The sequence below is a fragment of the Somniosus microcephalus genome, chromosome 10 (genome assembly GCF_052327205.1).
Source record: "Somniosus microcephalus isolate GS21.2 chromosome 10, FLI_Smic_1.0, whole genome shotgun sequence".
NCBI classification, from domain to species: domain Eukaryota; kingdom Metazoa; phylum Chordata; class Chondrichthyes; order Squaliformes; family Somniosidae; genus Somniosus; species Somniosus microcephalus.
Genome location: NC_140996.1, coordinates 136,297,096 through 136,318,858, shown reverse-complemented (window position 1 = coordinate 136,318,858; position 21,763 = coordinate 136,297,096). Strand labels below are relative to the sequence as shown.

General features: G+C 47.6%; 1 protein-coding gene across 11 annotated transcripts in view; it reads right to left on the bottom strand.

The window, feature by feature from the left end:
• Positions 1-21,763, bottom strand: part of dlg2 (discs, large homolog 2 (Drosophila)) — a 1,642,261-nt gene that overhangs the window by 371,830 nt on the left and 1,248,668 nt on the right. For 7 of the 11 annotated variants that reach the window (XR_015079731.1, XM_085998865.1, XM_085998867.1 and 4 more), the window contains one exon: positions 20,477-20,584. The exons of the other annotated variants lie outside the window; for them this stretch is intronic. Coding sequence is in view for 6 of the 7 variants with exons in the window: in XM_085998865.1 (XP_085854991.1) it covers positions 20,477-20,584 (108 nt within the window). In the remaining variant the exon portion in view is untranslated. The remainder of the gene's footprint in view (positions 1-20,476; positions 20,585-21,763) is intronic. 11 annotated transcript variants of the gene reach the window in all.

Below are 21,763 nucleotides of genomic sequence, written 5' to 3'. Positions count from 1 at the left end.
ACATATGTAAAACTTATAAACACTCTAGTTGGTATTCAAGTACAGTACTTCTTCCTCTCGCTCTGATCTAATCTGTTTTGCCTGCATGTATGTAAGCATTGAAAATTAGTTACATTTACCAAATTAATTATAGGAACATATTATCCAATCAAGAGAGCATGATAAACAAAATGCAATATTCTTGGAACAAATTGCACAGGAAAGCATTTGCAAGTTATACTGCTTACAAAATATCATCAATCATTGCCTATGTAAAGGAGAGGGAAACATAGAGTGCTATAACGTGGATCAAATCATGTACAACCAGACTAATTAAAAGACAAATTTGTTAGAGCGCTGGAGCAACTTACTGCTGATTCAATAATCATATCGTTCACTACTTAAATTTGAGCTGCTGCTTATTTGATCTTAATAAAACCATATCCAGAAGATTTCTTCTTGAAAAGGAAATTTTACAATTTAACATATAAAGCCACATACCTGTATTAACTTTATACACTTACCAACAATTTGTTATCCCAATAGAGACACTAATTGATTTCAGAATGCTTGCAACTCACTACACCCAATCCAAAAACAGTTATTGTAATCTGCAATAGTATATAGAGCTCAGACTGCTATTATTTTGCTGATCTTAATGTTACTTTATTCCTACAAACGATTAAACATTTTTCTTAGTCAGTATCTCCCTGCATCTTCTACATGGGGTACCGTCGGTCTGCTATCTGTTACATTTCTTCACAAATCTATACAAATAAAAATATTTGCCAGAAGATAAATGGTTATCTTACTTCAGTGAACATACAGTACCTCATGGAAGATCAACAGATTCTCACCATTTCACTGTTGCCTGTATCATTTGTCCTTTAATTTGTCTGGTTGGACTTGATGAAGTTGGAAGAAATACATTACAGTACGATACACTAAGGGGTTAAATCAAGCTACCACTTCATTCAAGTAGAAGATGTCTTATGGCTTATACAGAATTCCAATTGTAGGGTATCTGTAATATCTCGCTCCTTGGCATGCAGCTTCTCTGCCAATCTGCTCTCAGCCATGTCCAGAAATTTACCTCAGGTTCTCCATATCCCATCTTAAACTTGCTGATGCTTTCAAAATAATACATAATGTATATAATAAATCCAAAACAAAGAACAAAAAGGGTCTTCACATACAGCACTGATGCTGACAACCCCAAATCCCACTTGCAATCATAGTCTTATGATTGCACTGTAGTTATCTTGATAAAGCCATTAAATAAAGCTTTGACTCTCTTTCAATCAGATAGCATTTATGACAACAGTATCAGTATGACCATAGCGATACACGGTTTATGAATCACACTGAAAATGTCGTCAGGGCTTCGGAAAGGTTTCCTAATATCAGCTGTATTTTCTGCAGGAAGAACAACATTCTGTCATGGAAACCAGACTCAGGTATCTGACAAATAGCACTTTCAGATTCTAAAACCACTGGAGTGATGCAAAACGTCATTACAGTTAATTTCATTTTAATACTGTATATCTATATACATGGAAGCACTTTATGATATTTTCTATGCACTCACTGTTCTAAAGCAAAGGTTACAGTCTACATTTGAACTCAAACATATACAGTGATCTTTCTTTGAAGTGGTCCAATTTAGAGGGACGACCTTCTGTACCCGAACAGCGTCGTAAGCATGTCCGATTTACTGAAATGGTAAATGAGTTTTACAAAATACACACTCTCTATTCAATAGTAAAACAAGTGGAGACTTAAGCAGAAAATCTAATTACTAATACACAATTCCATTTTATTCTCCTAAGTGAATCACACATTAATACAAACCTGGTGATAAATTGAAACACAGGTGCTTTAAATCATCCTTTCTCTGCCCCTCCCACAAAATACAGCTGTAAAAAATTCAATTACAACAATTATACCTATGGTTTTGAAGAAGGCAATTCAGATTCAGTTGCTGCAAAATTAAATCTGAATTATCTTTCTTGTCAAAATAAGATGCCCAGGAGGGTGTCAGTGGGTTAGGTAGGGTGAAAAAGTAGTTGTTGCAAGTACTGTGGATTAAATAGACACTCAGAGGGGAATTTTCTGGGGGGATCAGCGGACGCATTTGGTGGCGGGTCGGTTGGGAAAAAAATTTTTGACAGTGGGTGGGGAGTCCGCTGTCAACCCGCCACCATGCCAGTCTCCCAGATGTCGTGTCTGTCATCGCTGAACAGACTCGACAACAAGCGGCGGGGGAGGCAATTTAGATCATTAGATAGATTGTTAAGAGGCAATTAAATAGTATTTTAAGCTCACCTTTAGATTTTTAGAGTTCGCCAATGGCTTCCCCGCTGCTCGGGATCACGTCAGGTAAGGAGGTCAGGTGTTGTGTCAGCGTGGGATGATTTCTAAACTTGACAGCTGCAAATGGTCTATAAAAGCTCCCATTTCATAGGTGTTCACTTTCCAAGGTTAGAAGCTGTTGCTTACTGCATTTGGAAGACAGATTCAGCTTTATGCAGCTTGCAAGTGTTTGGCGCAAACTCTCTATCCAGTGTCACCTCATTAGAACAACCCCTCTCACCATTGGCAGATCGCTTCTGTCATCTCAACCTCACCTGCCATCTATTCCATCAGCATTGTTGCCTTTGAAAAAATCTCACCTTGGTCCTCAGAATCCCACCACGATCAGCCCCAACACCAGTAGCACCAACAACACCACCAAACTTCTCCGCAATCAGCTGGTGCTGCACAGGACACAGGGCATCAGCACCCGAGCACATTGCTGCCCGGGACACCAGGGATGGCCTCATCATGGCCAGATTTACTTCACTTGACACTGTACACCCTGGCTGCCACATGATGCACCAGGTTGGCACCACTCCACACCAACACCATAAAGCATCCCTACAATGCCCAAGCCATTCCTTTCACACTCACCGCCATTGCGGGGGGTACCATTATGTCTAACCATTCACTGCAACTCACTAAGTCACTTCCAAAGGTGCACACAAATCCGTCCAAGAACGCAAAGTGTTGAAAATAAAGATTTCAATGTTTGACAGCACATTAACAGAAACTTCACATTAACATTGGCTAAAACATCCAAGTGCCTACCCTTGTGTGTTGTTAGTTGGTATGTTTGGACTAGGATGAGGGTGAGTGTGAGGGGTGGCTAGTGAGATGGGGATGTGATAACGTAGCTAGAGAGGGATGGGTGGAGGTGCAAGGTAAGTCGCTGTGAGTAAGGATGGCAAAGTAATGGGGATGTGATGAGTGGCACAGCAGGATGAGGTTGAGTGTGGCTTTGCAGTAACGTTTCGTGATCTACTGAGATCATTGAAACGTTTGCGCCACTGCAGCCTGGTCTTCCTGTGCAATGTGCAACCAGGTTGCATACGGTAAGCATATGGAAGGAGTCATGGGAGAGCCTGGGTGCAGCCGTGCACCTCTGTGCAGTGCTTGTCAGTGTTTGCAGCACCTCAATGCTGTAGAACACTGAGTGTCAAAAAGAATGTGCGCATGGTCCCTTTAAGGAAACCGGCTGATGACGTGTCATCAAGTGACGTCATCAGACCCGCTTCCTTCAATTGGCCGGGAAACGCGCTGGGCGGGCTTAACAAGCCCAATCAGCATAAAATTATTTTCACAGAGCGGGCTGGAGCCAGCAGCGGTGTCACACCCCGCTACCGACCCTGGCCACACCGGACTCATCTCGGTAGGTGAAATTGCGGCCTCAGTTTCTGTTCCTTTTTGATTCCTTGAATCTATTTAGGAATGATTACAAGATGTCTGATATTTAATAAGATGATGAGGGAAACAGAAATGGTCCCATGAATTCCTTCTGCTCTGAGAAGCAGTAGAGCAGTGTACTGACTGGACTTCTTCCAAGTTGCTTTGAAAAGTCATTTGTGCTGTCATCAGATCCACTCCCTTGTGCTTTGAATGGCAAGACAATGTCTTTGCATACATACATCTGTGGATAATATCAAAGGGGCGCAACTTGTCTTTGTTGGGCCCGTTTTCTGGCAAAGTGGTCCAATTTAGAGGGACAACCTCCCGTACCCGAACAGCGTCGTAAGCATGTCCGATGCCATATTGCTTCGGGTGCTCTAGAGACATCCCTGGTGTCCTTTCTGAAAATGGGCAAAAGCTAGGGAGAGCTTGCTCTGCGCATGCACCGGCTTGTTTTGGCAGTTCTGCAATGGTCGAATCAACAGTTCTGAAAGGGACTGCTGGTGGCCGCTGAAGATCATGCAAGTTTTTTTTTTGTGTATTTTTAAAACTTACTTTAATGTGGAGCCAGGAAAAGCTCCTCCTGCATCCACAGCAATGCTGCTGGCCAACAGCAGCCAGCGCTTGTCCCCATCCTGATCGCCTCCCGCCGCCCCACCCCAGGACCTAACCGAGGACCGCTGTCAACATTGCAGTGGCCTGCCATTCAACTCCACTTCACCATTGAGCTGCCTGGGACCATCTGCAGCTCACTAGACGTATTCAAATGAGACCCAATATCGATCAGGCCTCGGACCAGTGCAGGGATTGTTCCCTACACCCAGTTCGTGCTGGCAAACACATTTTTATTCCCAAGGGTACCCCCTTAGATTTTTATTATTAAACACTGTAAAATTGGGAGAATTCTTTAAAACTACTCCCAGGTGGAGCAACTCCTGTAAGCTTGAGGAGGTAACAGATTTATATACAAACTGTAACACAAGCTGAATATAGGGAGTTAGGAGGTAAATTAAAAAATAGGACCTCAAAGGTAGTAATCTCAGGATTCGTACCAGTGCCACATGCGAGTCAGAGTAAAAATAGAAGACTATTTCAGGTGAATACGTGGCTAGAGGAATGGTGCAAGGGGGAGGGATTCAAATTCCTGGGACATTGGAACTGGTTCTGGGGGAGGTGGGACCAGTACAAGCTGGACGGTTTGCACCTGGGTGGGACCGGGACCGATGTCCTAGGGGGAGTGTTTGCTAGTGCTGTTGGGAAGGGTTTAAACTATGGCAGGGGGTTGGGAACCTGTGCAGGGAGACAGAGGAAAGGGAAGCAAGGATAGAAACAAAAGACAGGAAGGAGAAAAGCAAAAGTGTAAGGCAGAGATATCAAGGGTGTAAATCAAACAGGACTACAGTAAACAATAATTCTAAAAGGACTAAGAGTGTTAAGAAAACAAGCCTGAAGGCTTTGGGGGAGAAATTCAGTATTGCCCCGTTTGGGGCGTAAGTATCGACCGGGCGCGAAATTTTGCGCCTGGCGCAAATTATCACCACCTACTAGTAAATTGGCCTGCTTCGCCCCAGGAGGTGCTTGGAGCGCTAAAACAGGCGCTGCACGACTGTCTTAAGGCGCTAAGCCGGAGAAGCGAGGCGCTACCACCGAGGGCGGGTGCAGCGCAGGTGCGGCCAGTTAGCGATTGCACGCAGGCATGCTGGCGCCGGTCAGCTCTTAAAGGGGAGGTTCGATCGTGGATTGCAGCCTTACCCTGTGCATCGGAGCCCTGATTCTCGGCCTGGACAGACCTGCTGCCACATTCTTACGCCTAGGACCATGGAGAGGGCCAGGGAGCGAGCACAGAGGTTCAGCGAGGGGGTCTTGCAGGTTCTGGTTGGCGCGGTGGAGCGCAGGCAATCTATCCTGTTCCCGAACAGTGGCAGGAGGCCGCTGCCCAACGACTATCGCAAAGCTTGGAGGGAAGTGGCTCACCGAGTGAGCTCCAGCAGCATGGTGCCTAGGACCCTTGTGCAATGCAGGAAGAAGTTCAACGACCTCACTCGGGTCGTCAGGGTGAGTACCCTTTTCAGAATCCTCTTCATCCCTGCATGTCGACCTCACTTTATGGCCAAAGGGTCCTGAAAGCCCCAATGCCCAGTCCTCATCCAACACCTATGGGCCTTTCATGAAACTCACACGCACATTCAGCACTTTACACACTGTAAGGTCTAATCAACCATGGGAGGCAGTGCAGCCAAGATCAGGGCTTCACACTGTAAGGGCTATTCCACCATGGGAGGCAGTGCAGCCAAGATCAGGGCTTCACACTGTAAGGGCTATTCCACCATGGGAGGCAGTGCAGCCAAGATCAGGGCTTTACACTGTACTCAGAGCCCGTCCTTTCTCTTGCAGGGCAAGCTGGCGCATAACAGGAGGCAGCAGCAACGGACCGGGGGAGGCCGGCCTCACCTTCAAGCCCTCACTGATCTGGAGCAGCGAGTCCAGCGGATTATGGCAGGCCGGATGATTGGCCCCGTCGCCACTGGAGATGCCAACCCCGTTCTGGACAGCAATGGAAAGGTCATCACCTTTTTGACCTCTCTCCTTCCACTTGTGCCTCACACCAGCATCCTTTGCCACTATCGAATCAATACAGTACATTGCAGCACTCATGCCTCCCTCGCTGCCACCCTGTCCTCACGCTAAAGCCGCTCTTGTGCCTCCCTGCATTCAGATGCTGATTCGCCAGGTGAGGAGGCGAGCCCTCATGCTGCCACTGTGAGTGACTCTGAGGGCGATGACGAGGAGGAAGTCGGACCATCAGTGCCACCCTCAGCCGAGGCAGCCCATGGCCATAATGGGGACATGTCTTCCCTGGAGGGAAGCAGGGGGGAATGGTCTGAGGAGGGTGAAGCTCCGGGGCCCAGCGGGCTGCAGCAACGCGGGGGGGGGAGGCGTAGGGAAGCTCGGCGGCCTTCTCCCCGGAGGGAGAGTCTGGCCTCGCGTCCTGCTACAGTGAGCGCACAAGAGGTGCGGCTCCTCGCTGAAATGAGCGTCCAGGCGGAGCACAGGCACACTGAGCTCATGGCTGCAGTGGCAAGGATGCCTGAATCCATTGAGTCACTGGCAAGGAGTGTCCAGGACTTCGGCGCAGCACAGGCAAGGAGTGTCCAGGACGTCGGCGCAGCACAGGCAAGGAGTCTCCAGGACTTCGGCGCAGCACAGGCGGCTGCCACGCAAGTGCTTAGTGCTGCAATGCAGTCAATGGCTGGTCTCATGCAGACGCAGATTGAGGCCACATGAGCACTGACTGCTGCCACCCTCGCTGGATCGAGCATGAATCGACGGGGCCCTCGCCGCGCCGCAGCAGGCCAGCAGTCTGTGCTTCAGCAGATTGCTCCGCATGCTGCAGTGCTGCCCCATGGGAGTGCCAGTGTGTCGTCCGACCAGGGAGTTGCTGTCCTCTGTCAGGATGACAGCATTCCTGCTGCCAACACTGTCACTTCTCCACTGCAGCTGCCACCACCTGTAGGACAGACTGCTGCCGCCCATGCAGAGTTGCAGCAGTCAGAAGCCGGACCCTCCAGGCCCAGAGCTGGTCCAGGCCATCCCTCAAGGGCATCTGCAGTCTCACTTTCTGACATTCAGCAGCCTTCCCCCAGCATTGCTGCAGCCACTGGGGTCCCATTGCGGAGTGTAAAGTCCGCGCCTCAACAATACACGGACTTCGGGAGAACAGTTTAACAGGTACTTTACTGAACAAGAGGCAGCTTGAAACTGAAACTACTGAAGCCTGCTAGGGCCTTTTATAGAGGGGTGGTCACTGCCGGCACTGCAGTCTAAGACCAGTTATTCCCTTAAAGGCACATACACAACAATTCCTCCCCTTTTAGATAAACAGTACATAACATTCATTTAACAACTAAATAATAACTAATTACAATTACAATTTATTCAGTAATATATACATCAACTGAAATAGTCATTTATAAGTTCAGTCTTTGAGGAGGCTTCCTGATCCGGACTGGATAGCGCCTTTCTCGAGCATCCTGTTCTGGCGGTGGAGTCAATTCTGGCTCATTGTCATTGGTTGGTTCGTCAGCTTCCAATACCCCTGCTTCTGAGGTAGACGCAATCTGTACTTCGGGCTCATTGCCAGGTGCACATGCTTGTGGTACAGGTTTGGCTTGTTCCTGGGACTCTTGAATCTGGTCAGCATGGCATCTCACGATGCTCTCTCCAACGTCCACTGTGTACATTAGTAGTCCCTGCTGTGTGCATATCGTGCCTGGCTGCCATTTTTCTGTTCGGTAGTCGCGGGCCAAGACTGGTTGACCTATCTTGAAGCTCCTGGTTGGCTTCTCATTTATGTGCTGGAACTGCTTATCCTCAACATCTTGTCTTATGTTTGGTTTGAGCAAATCCAAGCAACATCTTAGTCTCCGGTTGAAAAACAGTACAGCTGGGGTTTGGTTGGTTACTGCATGTGTCGCACTCCGGTAAGCAAACAGGAAGTTATCCACCTTGTGTTGCAGTGGTATGTCGTCATTATACATTGCCTTTATGGCCTTTTTAATGGTCTGAACAAACCTCTCAGCCAATCCATTTGTGGCTGGATGATATGGGGCAGATGTGTAATGTTTCACCCCATTATTCTTCAGGAACCTCCAGAAATCCTCAGACACAAACTGTGGGCCATTGTCGGAACAGATCTGTTCTGGCAAGCCATTCCTGGTGAAGATGGTCCTTAGGACTGCAATAGTTATCTCCGTGGTGGTGGAGGACATTTTAATGACCTCTGGCCATTTCGAATGGGTGTCCACAGCGATTAGAAACATTGAGTCCATAAATGGACCAGCGAAATCAATGTGTACCCGTTGCCATGGAGATGAGGGCCACTCCCATGGATGTAGCGGGGCCTGTGGTGGAGCGTTTTGGACCTTCTGGCATCCTGTGCATCTCTTGGTCATATCCTCGATTTCTTTATCGATTCCCGGCCACCACACAAACGCCCTGGCTAGGCTCTTCATTTCTACCCCTCCCAGATGACCCTCGTGAAGCTCATTGAGTGCTCTATCTCTCAACTTGGGTGGAATTACCACTCGGGATCCACACATCAAAGTTCCCCGGCACACTGACAGCTGTTCCCTCCTTGGCGAGAATGCTGGCAACAGTGAGTCGCCATATGCTGGCCATCCCTTCACCGTCAAATCATAGACCCGAGAGTGTGTCGGGTCATTTCGGGTTTCCTTCTCAATAGTTGCGTTTGTAACAGGCAAACATTCGAATATGGTCGCATGGAATATCTCCACCGGGTCCACTGCAGGTGCTTCTTCCGCCGTAGGCAACGGTAGGCGCGACAGCCCATCAGCGTTTCCATGTTGTTTCGTACCTTTGTACTCTATGTCATACTGATGTGCCCCTAGAAAAAGTGACGATCTTTGCAGCCGTTGCGCCGTCATCACCGGAACGCCCTTCTTTGGGTTAAAAATTGAGACCAGGGGTTGATGATCAGTCAGTAGGGTGAATTTCGGCCCGTGCAGATAGTGATTGAACTTCTTCACCCCCCACACCAGGCTGAGGGCCTCCCTGTCAATCTGGGCGTAGTTACGCTTGGCTGAGGTTAGCGAGCGCGATGCAAAGGCTATTGGCCTCTCTGAACCATCAAGGAATTTCTGTGACAGCACCGCTCCAATGCTGTAAGGTGACGCATCACATGCCAACTGAATCGGTAGTGTTGGGTTGTAGTGGGCCAATACTTCTTTTGAAGTGATTTGGCATTTACATTCCTGAAAGGCACGCTTACACTCATCGCTCCATTTCCATGTTACACCAGTTTGAAGGAGGGCGTTCAGTGGGTGCGGAATTGTAGATAAATTCGGCAAGAACTTATGGTAGTAGTTCACCAACCCGAGGAACGACCTCAGTTGCGACACATTTTCTGGTGCTGGAGCCTTGACTACAGCCTCAATCTTGTCCGGCGGCTTATGCAACCCTTCCTCATCAATCATGTGGCCACAATACGAGATTTGTCTCCTGAAGAACTCGCATTTGGGACAGTTGGCTCGTAGCCCATATTCCTGCAATCTCGTGAGCACCTGTTGCAGGTTGGCAAGGTGTTCATTGTCATTTTCGCCCGTAACCAGGATGTCGTCCAAATAACACTGGGTCCCCGGGATCCCTTGCAGGACTTGTTCCATTGCCCTCTGCCACATAGCCGGGGCCGATGCTACCCCAAATACCAGTCGATTGTACTGGTAAGGCCTTTGTGAGTGATTATCGTGAGGTATTTCCTAGATGCTTCTTCCATCTCCATTTGTAGATACGCTTGAGCCAGGTCAATCTTTGTAAAACGTTTCCCTCCAGAAAGTGAGGCGAAAATATCTTCTATCCGCGGAAGCGGATACTGTACTGTGTGCAGGACTGGGTTCACAGTCACCTTGAAGTCCCCACAGATGCGAACCTTCCTTGGCTCCCCAGGCGTGCTGCTCAATGCTTTCTTCATTACAGGAACGATGGGTGTGGCCCACTCCCTCCAGTCCACCTTAGACAGCACCCCCGAACGCTCCAGTTCAGCTTCCACAGCTGGGCGTATCGCGTATGGCACCGGTCTGGCCTTGAAAAATTTTGGGGTTGCGTTATCCTCAATCTTTATGGTTGCCTTTACTCCTTTTAGAGTCCCAAGTCCTTGTTGGAACACCTCTTCCGCGTCAGATAGAATTTGTGACAGACGTCCAGGTGCGACGTCATCATCTTTTTTGTCAGTCACAGTTAGTGCCAGAATGGAATGCCAATCCAATTGTAGTCTTCGGATCCATTCACGTCCCAATAATGGTGGTCCTCCATCTCGTAGTATATACATGTATATTTTCTGTGTTTCCTTTCCGTTATATTCAACTGGCACCCTTATTTTTCCTCTGGGGTAGACCTTTTGTCCCGTGTATGTCTTCAATACAATGGACGTGTTCTTTAAGGGTATGTGTGAGAATAGCCGCTCATAGTCTCGTCGATTCATGACAGTTAGGGCTGATCCTGTGTCCAATTCCATCTTCACTGGGGACCCTGCTATCATGAGGGTGACCCAAATGGTTCAGTGATCTTCTTTTGTGATCACGTTGTGTAACTTTAAACAACTTAGTCGCCTGCTCCCGGAGTCCTTATCACTCTCCTGATCGACTGAACTACTATCTGTCAGTTTCTTTACTTTCCTGTACTGTTCCTTAGTAGTTCTTGTCGTGTTGGTCTTCTTTCCCGACCTGCAGGCTCTTGCTATATGTCCCATTTTCCCGCATTGCCTGCATATTTTGTCTTTAAACCAGCAGTCCTTCTGCTCATGGGTTGTTCTGCTGCAGCGATAATACTTTTCGGCTCCATACGCCATTTCGTTAGCACTGTATTCTTGTGGTTTCTGTTGTATTTCCGCAGCTCCCCGTGCTGCTGCTTCGTAGGATACTGCCACGCTGAAAGCCTGTTCTAGCGTCAGGTCCTTTTTTGAAAGTAGTCGTTTCTGGGTTCGTTCACTCTGGAGCCCGCAGACAAACTTATCCCGTAAGGTGTCTGCCAGTCCTGCTCCGAACTGGCAGTGCTTCGATAACTTGCATAGTTCCGTAAGATAGTCAGCATTGCTCTCATCTTTGTGCTGGTTTCTTTTATGGAACTTGAATCTTTCTGCTATCGGCAGTGGTGTAGGGCTTAGATGTTCCTGTAAGATATGAACAATCTCCTCAAAACTTTTCTCCATTGGTTTAGCTGGGGTAATTAAATTCCGCAATAGGCCGTACGTACTCGCACCCATCAGATTTAATAATACTGACGCCCTCTTTCCATCAGCCACCTCATTTGCCTTGCAGTACACTTCAATTCTTTCCACATATGTGGTCCAGTCTTCTACCTCATTGTCGAAAGCAGTGATACTGCCACTTTTCGGCATCTTGGGTGATTTAAAATGGCGCCTCCCACGCTTTTGCTTCTTCCCCAATGGAATAAAATGGCGCCTCCCGTGCTTTTGCTTCTTCCGCAACGGGATAAAATGGCACCTCCCGTGCTTTTGCTTCTTCCCCTTAGTGCCACGCTGCTCCTAGCGTTCTACGGGGTAATGGCGGCGACCCGCAGCTTCGGCGCGTCTCGCTTTCCTTCCCACCCGTTTAGTTTCTCTCCGCTGTCCTGTTCTCGAGCACCGACCGCGCCCTGTGTGCTCCACCCTCTCTCTCTTGTTTTCTTTTCCCGGCGACGCTGCGCGGCCCGGTTTGTAGAGCCGCTCGATCGAGCTTGAGCCCGCCGCAGTCCGGAAGGGTCAGCGCGCTGCCTGCTACCAGCACGATTCGCTGGAACCACAGTCTCTCCCGCAATTCTCCAAACACCGATGGATTCTTTGGGCGGTTGCCCTCGGTCGACGCCCGTTGCTCAGACTACGACCTTCCTTTCAGGCGAGATCCCCGTGAGATGATGCCACACTGCAGGTGAGTTCGAACTTACTCGTCGCCACTGTAAAGTCCGCGCCTCAATAATACACGGACTTCGGGAGAACAGTTTAACAGGTACTTTACTGAACAAGAGGCAGCTTGAAACTGAAACTACAGAAGCCTGCTAGGGCCATTTATACAGGGGTGGTCACTGCCGGTACTGCAGTCTAAGACCAGTTATTCCCTTAAAGGTACATACACAACACGGAGGAGCTGCAGGGTGGGAAACGGCGAATCTCGCAAGCGAAGCAGATCACCCTCGAAGGGTAAAAAGTAGGAGGTGTGGCAAAATGCTGTTAAATGTTTTATTGAAGGCCAAGGATCGTGGTCATTTTTTGGTTACTGTTTTGTTCATTGTCTCCAGGTTGTGAGAGCCAGTTATGTGACTGACTGCTTTTTTGGGGGTTTCTCTCTATTACTTTGTCATGCGGGAAGGGCGCACAGTTTGTTAAATAAGGAAGTGTCTTTATTCAGAATGTGCATGTTTGCTCTTTGAACTATTTGGTGCCTTGACCGGCTTAGGGGTTGCGGCACGGTTCCATTCATGTTCTTTGAATGGCAGAAGCCATTCCCTCAGAGGGGGCCTAGAACCGACTTGCTATAAGCCGCTGATGGACGGCCCTTGCACTTTGTGCCTCCCTCCCGTCTTGGTGCTCCTCCTCCTCCTCCTCCTCCTCCTCCTCTGCTGGTGCTCCAATGTCTGGTGGCAGTGGCTGAGTCCTGAGGATTGCCAGGTTATGCAGCATGCGGCACACAACAACGAAATGGGAGACTCGCTCAGGTGAGTACTGAAGGGCTCCTCCGGAATGGTCCAGACAGCGGAACCGTTGCTTGAGCACGCCGAATGTGTGCTCAATGATGTTCCTGGTTGCTTCATGGCTCTCATTGTATCGTTCTTCAGCAGGGGTGCTGGGCGAACGGAGCGGGGTCATCAGCCAGGTGCACAGAGGATAGCCCTTGTCCCCGAGAAGCCAGCCTCCTGGGTGAGCCGGGGCCTCGAAAAGGTCTGCCACAGAAGTCTGGCGCAGGATGAAGGCGTCGTGGCTGCTGCCTGGAAAGCGGGCATTGACAGCGACTATCAGCTGTCTGTGGTCACAGACCAACTGGACGTTCAACGAATGGAACCCCTTCCGGTTGCAGTAACCCTCGGCATTCTCTTGCGGCGCCTGCAAAGCCACATGCGTGCAGTCAATGGCGCCCTGGACCATGGGGAAGCCCGCTATTCTTGCAAATCCCATTGCGTGCTCTTGCTGCTTGTCCGGGGTCATGGGGAAGGAAATGTACTGACGTCTCCTTTTAAAGAGGGCATTCATGACTTGATGGATGCAGCAATGCACCGCGAACTGGGAGATATTGGCAATGTCCCCAGTAGTGGATTGAAAGGAGCCGGTGGCATAGAAGTTGAGAGCCACTGTGACCTTCACTGCCACTGACAGAGACGTCCTGTTCCTCAGTTGAGGCTGCAGATCTGGCTGAAGCAGGTGGCAGAGCTCAGTGACCACCTCCTTGCTGAATCGCAGCCTCCGAAAACACTGCTCCTCAGACATGTTGAGGTATGAGAACTGTTGGCGGAAAACCCTGGGACGGTAAGGTCTCGTGTGCCGCCGCCTGTTGGCCCTCCTCCGTCTGGCCATGATTGGCACTCTCTCTCTGCATCTCTGTGCCCTCTCAATGTAATGGAGAAGCCCAACGTTCCCACCCATTGCAGCCCTTATAGTATGTGGCCACTCAAGGTTATGCCAGTGAAAAAGCAAACCAACTACCAAGTTCTGGTCAGATGCCAGAAGTAGCTCTGCGAGTGCTGACTCAATGCAGAAAGCTCTCTCCCTTTGTCTCTCTGCAAATCTCTCTCTCTCTCACAGAAGGAGTGGTCCAAAAATGGCTACCACAAAGAAGCCAGGAAGAGCCCCCTTTAAATAGCGCCCCCCCCCAGCCCCACAGCGACTGGGAACCGTTCCAGTCAACCAGTCGCTGGGAGTGACAGGCGGAAAGGAGGGGGGCGCCACTGAATTTCCGGTCCGGGGCACCCCAAGGGCATTGCACCATGAAATGACATCAGGATCTATGCGCGTAGCTGAGCGGGCGTTGCGGTTTAGCGCCGCCACTAAATGTCCGCTCAATTTTGCGAGAGGCGCAGGTCTCACCGCGCCCAGGCGCTAGCTGGCTCGCGCCCCACTTATCACCCTCTTAAGGCGCTAACGGGTGGCGCAACCAATTGAATTTCTCCCCCTTTCTGTCTTAATGCGAGGAGCATTCGTAATAAGGTGGATGAATTAGCTGCGCAAATAGATGTAAACGGATATGATATAATTGGGATTACGGAGACATGGCTCCAGGGTGACCAAGGCTGGGAATTCAACATCCAGGGGTATTCAATATTCAGGAAGGACAGGCAAAAAGGAAAAGGAGGTGGGGTAGCATTGCTGGTTAAAGGGGAGATTAACACAATAGTAAGGAAGGATATTAGCTCTGATGATGTGGAATCTGTATGGGTAGAGCTGAGAAATACCAAGGGGCAGAAAACATTAGTGGGAGTTGTATACAGACCTCCAAACAGTGATGCTGAGGTTGGGGATGGCATTAAACGGGAAATCAGAGATGCGTGCAATAAGGGCACAACAGTTATCATGGGTGACTTTAATCTACATATAGATTGGGCTAACCAAATTAGTAACAATACTGTGGAGGAGGAATTCCTAGAGTTTATACGGGATGGTTCCCTGGACCAATATGTCGAGGAACCAACTAGAGATCAGGCCATCTTCGACTGGGTATTATGTAATGAGAAAGGATTAATTAGCAATCTTGTTGTGCGAGGCCCCTTGGGGAGGAGCGATCATAATATGTTGAATTCTTCATTAAAATGGAGAATGAAGTAGTTGACTCAGAGACTAGGGTCCTGAATTTAAATAAAGGAAACTACGATGGTATGAGGTGTGAGTTGGCTAGGATGGATTGGGGAACGTTACTTGAAGGGTTGACGGTGGATAGGCAATGGCAAACATTTAAAGATCGCATGGATGAACTACAGAATTTGTTCATCCCTGTTTGGCATAAAAATTTTTAAAAAGGTGACTCAACCGTGGCTAACAAGAGAAATTAGGGATAGCATAAGATCCAAGGAGAGGACATATAAATTGGCCAGAAAAAGCAGCAAACCTGAGGATTGGGAGCTGTTTAGGATTCAGCAAAGGAGGACAAAGGGATTAATTAAGAGGGGGAAAATAGAGTGTGAGAGTAAGCTAGCAGGGAACATAAAAACTGACTGTAAAAGCTTCTATAGATATGTGAAGAGAAAAAGGTTGGTGAAGTCAAGCGTAGGTCCCTTGCAGTCAGAATCAGGGGAATTTATAATAGGGAACAAAGAAATGGCAGACCAATTAAATACATACTTTGGTTCTGTCTTCACAAAGGAGGACACAAATAACCTCCCAGAGATGTCGGGGAACATAGGGTCTAATGAGAGGGAGGAACTGAATGAAATCAGTATTTGTAGGGAAATGGTGTTAGGGAAATTAACGGGATTGAAGGCCTATAAATCCCCAGGGCCTGATAATCTACATACTAGGGTACTTAAGGAACTGGCCCTAGAAATAGTAGATGCATTGCTGGTCATCTTCCTAAATTCTATAGACTCTGGAACAGTTTCCATGGATTGGAGGATAGCTAATGTAACCCCACTATTTAAAAAAGGTGGTAGAGAGAAAACGAGGAATTATAGACCGGTAAGCCTGACATCGGTAGTGGGAAAAATGCTAGAGTCCATTATAAAAGATGTAATAGCAGAGCACTTGGAAAACAGTGACAGGATTGGAAAAGGTAAATCATGCTTGACTAATCTACTGGAATTTTTTGAGGATGTAACTGGTAGAATAGATAAGGGAGAACCAGTGGATGTGGTGTATTTGGACTTTCAGAAGGCTTTCAATAAGGTCCTGCATAAGAGATTAGCATGCAAAGTTAAAGCACATGGGATTGGGGGTAAGTTACTGACTTGGATAGAGAACTGGTTGGCAGACAGGAAGCAAAGAGTTGGAATAAACTTGACTTGAATAAACGGGTCTTTTTCCGAGTGGCAGGCAGTGGCTAGTGGGGTACCGCAGGGATCGGTGCTAGGACCCCAGCTATTCACAATATATATTAATGATCTAGACGAGGGAACTAGATGTAATATCTCCAAGTTTGCAGACGACACAAAGCTGGGTGGGCATGTGTGCTGTAAGGAGGATGCAGAGAAACTCCAGTATGATTTGGACAGGTTGGGTGATTGGGCAGATGCATGGCAGATGTAGTATAATGTGGATAAATGCGAGGTTATCCACTTTGGTGGCAAAAACAGGAAGACAGATTATTATCTGAACGGTAATAGATTGGGGAAAGGGGAGACCTGGGTATCCTTGTGCATCAGTCACTGAAGGTAAGCATGCAGGTGCAGCAGGCAGTTAAGAAGGCAAATGGTATGTTGGCCTTCATAGCGAGATGATTCGAGTACAGGAGCAAGGATGTCTTGCTGCAGTTGTACAGGGCCTTGGTGAGACCACACCTTGAGTACTGTGTGCAGTTTTGGTCGCCTTATCTGAGGAAGGATGTTCTTGCCATGGTGGGAGAGTCCAGAACCAGGGGTCACAGGCTAAGGATAAGGGGTAAGCCATTTAGGGCTGAGATGAGGAAGAATTTCTTCACCCAGAGTGTGGCGAACCTGTGGAATTCTCTACCACAGAAGGTAATTGAGGCCAATTCATTAAATATATTCAAGAAGGAGTTAGATATATTTCTTAAGGCTAAAGGGATCATGGGATATGGGGAGAAAGCAGGGACAGGATACTGAATTTGGATAATCAGCCATGAGCGCATTAAATGGCAGAGCAGGCTCGAGGGGCCAAATGGCCTACTCCTGCTCCTATCTTCTATGTTTCTATGTTAAACATATCCAAAAGTTGGTGTCCGAGATGTGCCGCTCCGCTGTTAATTTTGTGAAAACGGTATCTCGCTTCCTCCCTTACCGGTGAAATGCATTGAATGGCATGAACATAAGAGTATAAGAAATAGCAGCAGGAGTCAGCCAAAAGGCACTTCGAGCCTGCTCCGCCATTCAACAAGATCAAGGCTGATCTTCTACCTCAACTCCACCTTCCCAGACTATCCCCATACCCCATTAATTCCCTTAGTTCCCAAAAATTTATCGACTTCTGTCTTGAATATACACAACAACTGAGCATCCACAGCTCTCGGCGGTAGAGAATTCCAAAGATTCACAACCCTTTGAGTGAAGAAATTTCTCATCATCTCAGTCTTAAATGGCCGACCCCTTATTCTGAGATTGTGACCCCGTGTTCTAGACTCCCCAGCCAGGGGAAACATTTTCTCAGCATTAACCCTGTCAGGCCCCTTAAAATTTTTATATGTTTCATTTAGATCACCTTCATTCTTCTAAACTCTAGGGAATATAGGCCTCATCTACTCAATCTCTCCTCATAAGGCAATCCCCTCATCCCAGGAACCAGTCTAGTGAACCTTCGTTGCACTCCCTCTAAGACAAGTATGTCTTTCCTTAGGTAAGGAGACCAGAACTATACTCAGTACTCCAGGTGTGGCCTCACCAATGCCCTGTATAATTGTAGTGACTTGTTGGGTTAGAAATTGGTCTCCTTAGCACCTCCCATTATCGCCTCCAGGGGGGCGATAATGGGGCGCTAAGCATTTACTGACCGGGCGCGATGAGATCAACTCCCGTTATATTCGGCGGGAGGTTTGCGGCGGCGGTATGGCGTTGCACCCCAATCTCCTTCGCCCGGATATCGTGACATCATTGCTGTACGCATTGCCCCGGTAGCGCCCGGACCCAAACTTTGGTTCCATCCCCTGCAGCATCGCCGGGCGAAAACACTGACAGCTGCAGGAGGCATTCATTGGGACGCTGGGCGCTTCAGGGGTGATGCTTAAATGTGAGGTGGTTGAGGTAAGTGAAAAAAATTCTGAAATGTTCTTTATCTTTTTTATTCATTTCACTTCTCCAGCGATCGATCAGCTGGCACACTGCTGCAGTGCAGTGGGCTGATTGGGCTGGATCGCGGCTGCCGTCGGGGACCAGGTAAGTTTTCCTCTTGCAGAGCCTGCAGCGATGGCCTTTCCCTTTAAGGGAGGGACGGAGCCTTCCAACGCGGCAGCGCTGCACGGCACATTGTGGAGCACTGCACACCTACCACCCTGCCTGCTGCCTGTTGCGCTCCAGGAAGGAAGTGGAATGCTTGATTTAGCGCTCCACTTACTTCCTGGAGGGCAAACCCCGAATTTTTTAAAAGTTGAAAAGCATTAGCGCCTGGCGCTATTTTCTTCAACTTTTAAAAGTTAGCGATCCAAACGGGGCGATACCAAATTTCTCCCCCCTTTACTCTTATACTCTAATCCCTTCATAACAAAAGCTAACATACCATTTGCTTTCCTAATTGCTTGCTGTACCTGCATGCTAACTTTCTGTGATTCATGTACAAGGACACACAAGTCCCTCTGAATGCAAACATTTCCCAGTTTCCCACCATTCAAAAAATATTCTGCTTTTTTGTTTTTCCTACCAAAGTGGATAACTTCACACTTCTCCACATTGTATTCCATTTGCCATGTTCTTGCCCACTCAGTCAACCTGTCTATATCTCTCTGCAGCCTCTTTGCATCTTCCTCACAGCTTACTTTCCCACCTAACTTTGTATCATCAGCAAACTTGGATATGTTACACTCAGTCCCTTCATCTAAGTCATTAATATAGATTGTAAATAGCTGAGGCCCAAGCATTGATCCTTGCGGTACCCCGCTAGTTAGAGCCTGCCAACCTGAAAAAGTCCCGTTTATTCCGGCTCTCTGTTTTCTGTCCATTAACCAATCCTCAATCTATGCTAATATATTACCCCCAATCCCATGAATCCTAATTTTGTGTAATAACCTCTTGTGTGGCACCTTATTGAATGCTTTTTGAAAATCCAAATACATTACATCCATTGGTTCCCCCTTATCCATCCTACTAGTTACATCTTTAAAAAAGTCTAACAGATTTGTCAAACATGATTTCCCTTTCATAAAACCATGTTGACTCTGCCCAATCATATTATGATTTTCTAAGTGCCCTGTTACCACATCCCGAATAATAGATTCTAGCATTTTGCCTACTACTGATGTCAAGCTAACTGGCCTATAGTTTCCCGTTTTTTCTCTTCCTCCTTTCTTAAATAGCGGGGTTATGTTTGCTACCTTCCAATCCTTCGGGACTGTTCTAGAATCTAGGGAATTCTGGAAGATTAATACCAATGCATCCATTATCTCTGCAGCTACCTCTTTTAAAACTCTAGGATGCAGGTCGTTAGTTCCAGGGGATTTATCGCCACGTAGTCCCATTAATTTCTCCAGTACTGTCTACTTTTACTGGTTTCTTTAAGTTCCTCATTCTCTCTAGACCCTTGGTTCCCCATTATTTCCGGATTTTTTGTGTGTCTTCTACCATGAAGAAAGATACAGAGTATTTGTTTAATGTCTCTGCCATTTCCTTTTAGCGCCCTGAAAAAGTTACCGCCCCTGCACCCGAAATTCAATGGTAGCGCCCCAAGCAGGAGGTGGGGCGCTACTGGAAGCACTCCTCCTCCCTCTTGGGGTGCTCCAGCATGTTGCGCTGCGGTACTGCAGGCCTTCCTCCCTTTATTAAAGGGGAGGGGCCTAGCACAGCACGAACCAGGGCCCTGCTGGGCCACCAGGGAGCGGGGTGCCGGCAGAAGAGCCCGGCACTCAAGAGGAATGCCGGGCTGCCCGTTGGCGGCCGGCACCCCACGGTGGGACGACAGAGGGGACAGGCGCTGGCGGGTGGCCAGCAAAAAAAATGGCCGCCCAGCACCTTCCCTTTAAATATCACTGCCCCGGCCGCATGTACGCCCCTCTGACCCTGTCGGACATAGCGTCCGGCGGTACGTCAGGGGGTGCAACTGAAGTTTGCGGCCGGGGTGTGAGCGGGACGCACGGTGATGACGTCATCGCCAGAGGCGCAGTGCTGCGGGGCGCTACCGGCTACCGTCGCCGCTAACTTCCCGCTGAATTTTGCGGGAGGCATTAGCAGTGCTGCGCCCGGGCGCCAGTTGCTCTGCACCCCGTTAGCACCCCCTTTGGGCGTTAACGGGAGGTGCAAAGCAACCGAATCTTGCTACCTATGTCTCTTGCTAATAAAGTTGCTGTACTTGCTCGGTAGATACTAACTAAACTTGCCACAGAAAGTTAAGTCAAGTCGTTTCAAGTCTAGGTACCATTTTGATGACATGGTAAGTATTACTTACTGCCAATCAACCTCTCTGGCACTGAAAATGAACTATTACAAGTGTAGCGTTTCAATCCTTCAGGTTTTAATTGCTGTTGGAGGTTGTTCCTTTCTGTCTCTTTTTTCTCTATAAAGTCAAATAAAACAATTAGGAAAGCAAAGAGGAACTACAAAATTAAATGATCAACGAACATAAATTACTAAGGAATATAAAAATAATTAGTGATGCATAAATAATAAAAGAAAAATCAGGATAGGGACACTGCCACTAAGGGATGCACAAAATAAAGTCACAGGTAATGACAGCAAAATGGCAGAAATGTTGAACAGTTACTTTGCCTTGGTATTTACCAGAGAGACTAACAAGGTGGACAAGACAATCAAAGAAGAGATCAAAAAAGATATAAAGACATTTAATATAGAAAGGGGGGAGATAATTGATAAACTAATCATACTTAGAGAGGATAAAATCCATTGTCCGGATGGATTGCACCTCTGCATATTAAAAGACGTTTGGGAAGAGATAAAAATCATATAAAAATTCATTAGAAAGGGGAATAGTGCCTGGCAAACAGCTAATGTTATTCCTGTATTGTAAAAGGGAGATAAAACAAGTCCAGGGAACTTGTCGTCCAGGCAGCTTAACGTCGGTGTAGGAAAGATAATGGAATCTTTACTCAAAGATGTAATAGAAAAACATCTAGAAACTGAAAATACACTAAAGAGTAGTTGGCACGGATTTCAAAAGGGTAATGTAGTAGATGTAACCTATTTGGATTTTCAAAAGGCCTTCAATAAGGTACCGCATAGCAGACTCATGACTAAGGTCAGAGCATGTGGAGTCAGGAGACAAGTAGTAGAATGGATAACACACTGGCTACACAAAAGAAAACAGAGAGTAGGGATTAGGGATCATACTGGCAAAAGGTAGGAAGTGGTGTTCCGCAGGGATTAGTGCTGGGACAACTGTTATCACAATTTACATTAATAATTTGGGCTGGGGAATTGGAAGTACACTTTCAAAATTCGTAGACGACACCAAATTGGGATATATAGATAATACTGAGGAAGAACGTGACAAAATACAAGAAGACATTAATAAATTTGTAGTATGGGTGTGCAATTGGCAAATTAGTATCAATATAGAGAAGTGTGAGGTGGAGCATTTTGGTGGGAAGAATAAGGAGGCCACATACTGCTTGATTAAGGGCCTAAATGGGGTAGAGGAGCAAGGGGATCTAGGGGTACAGATATACAAATCACTAAAAGTAGCGACCTAAGTTAATAAGGCCATAAAAAAAGCAAA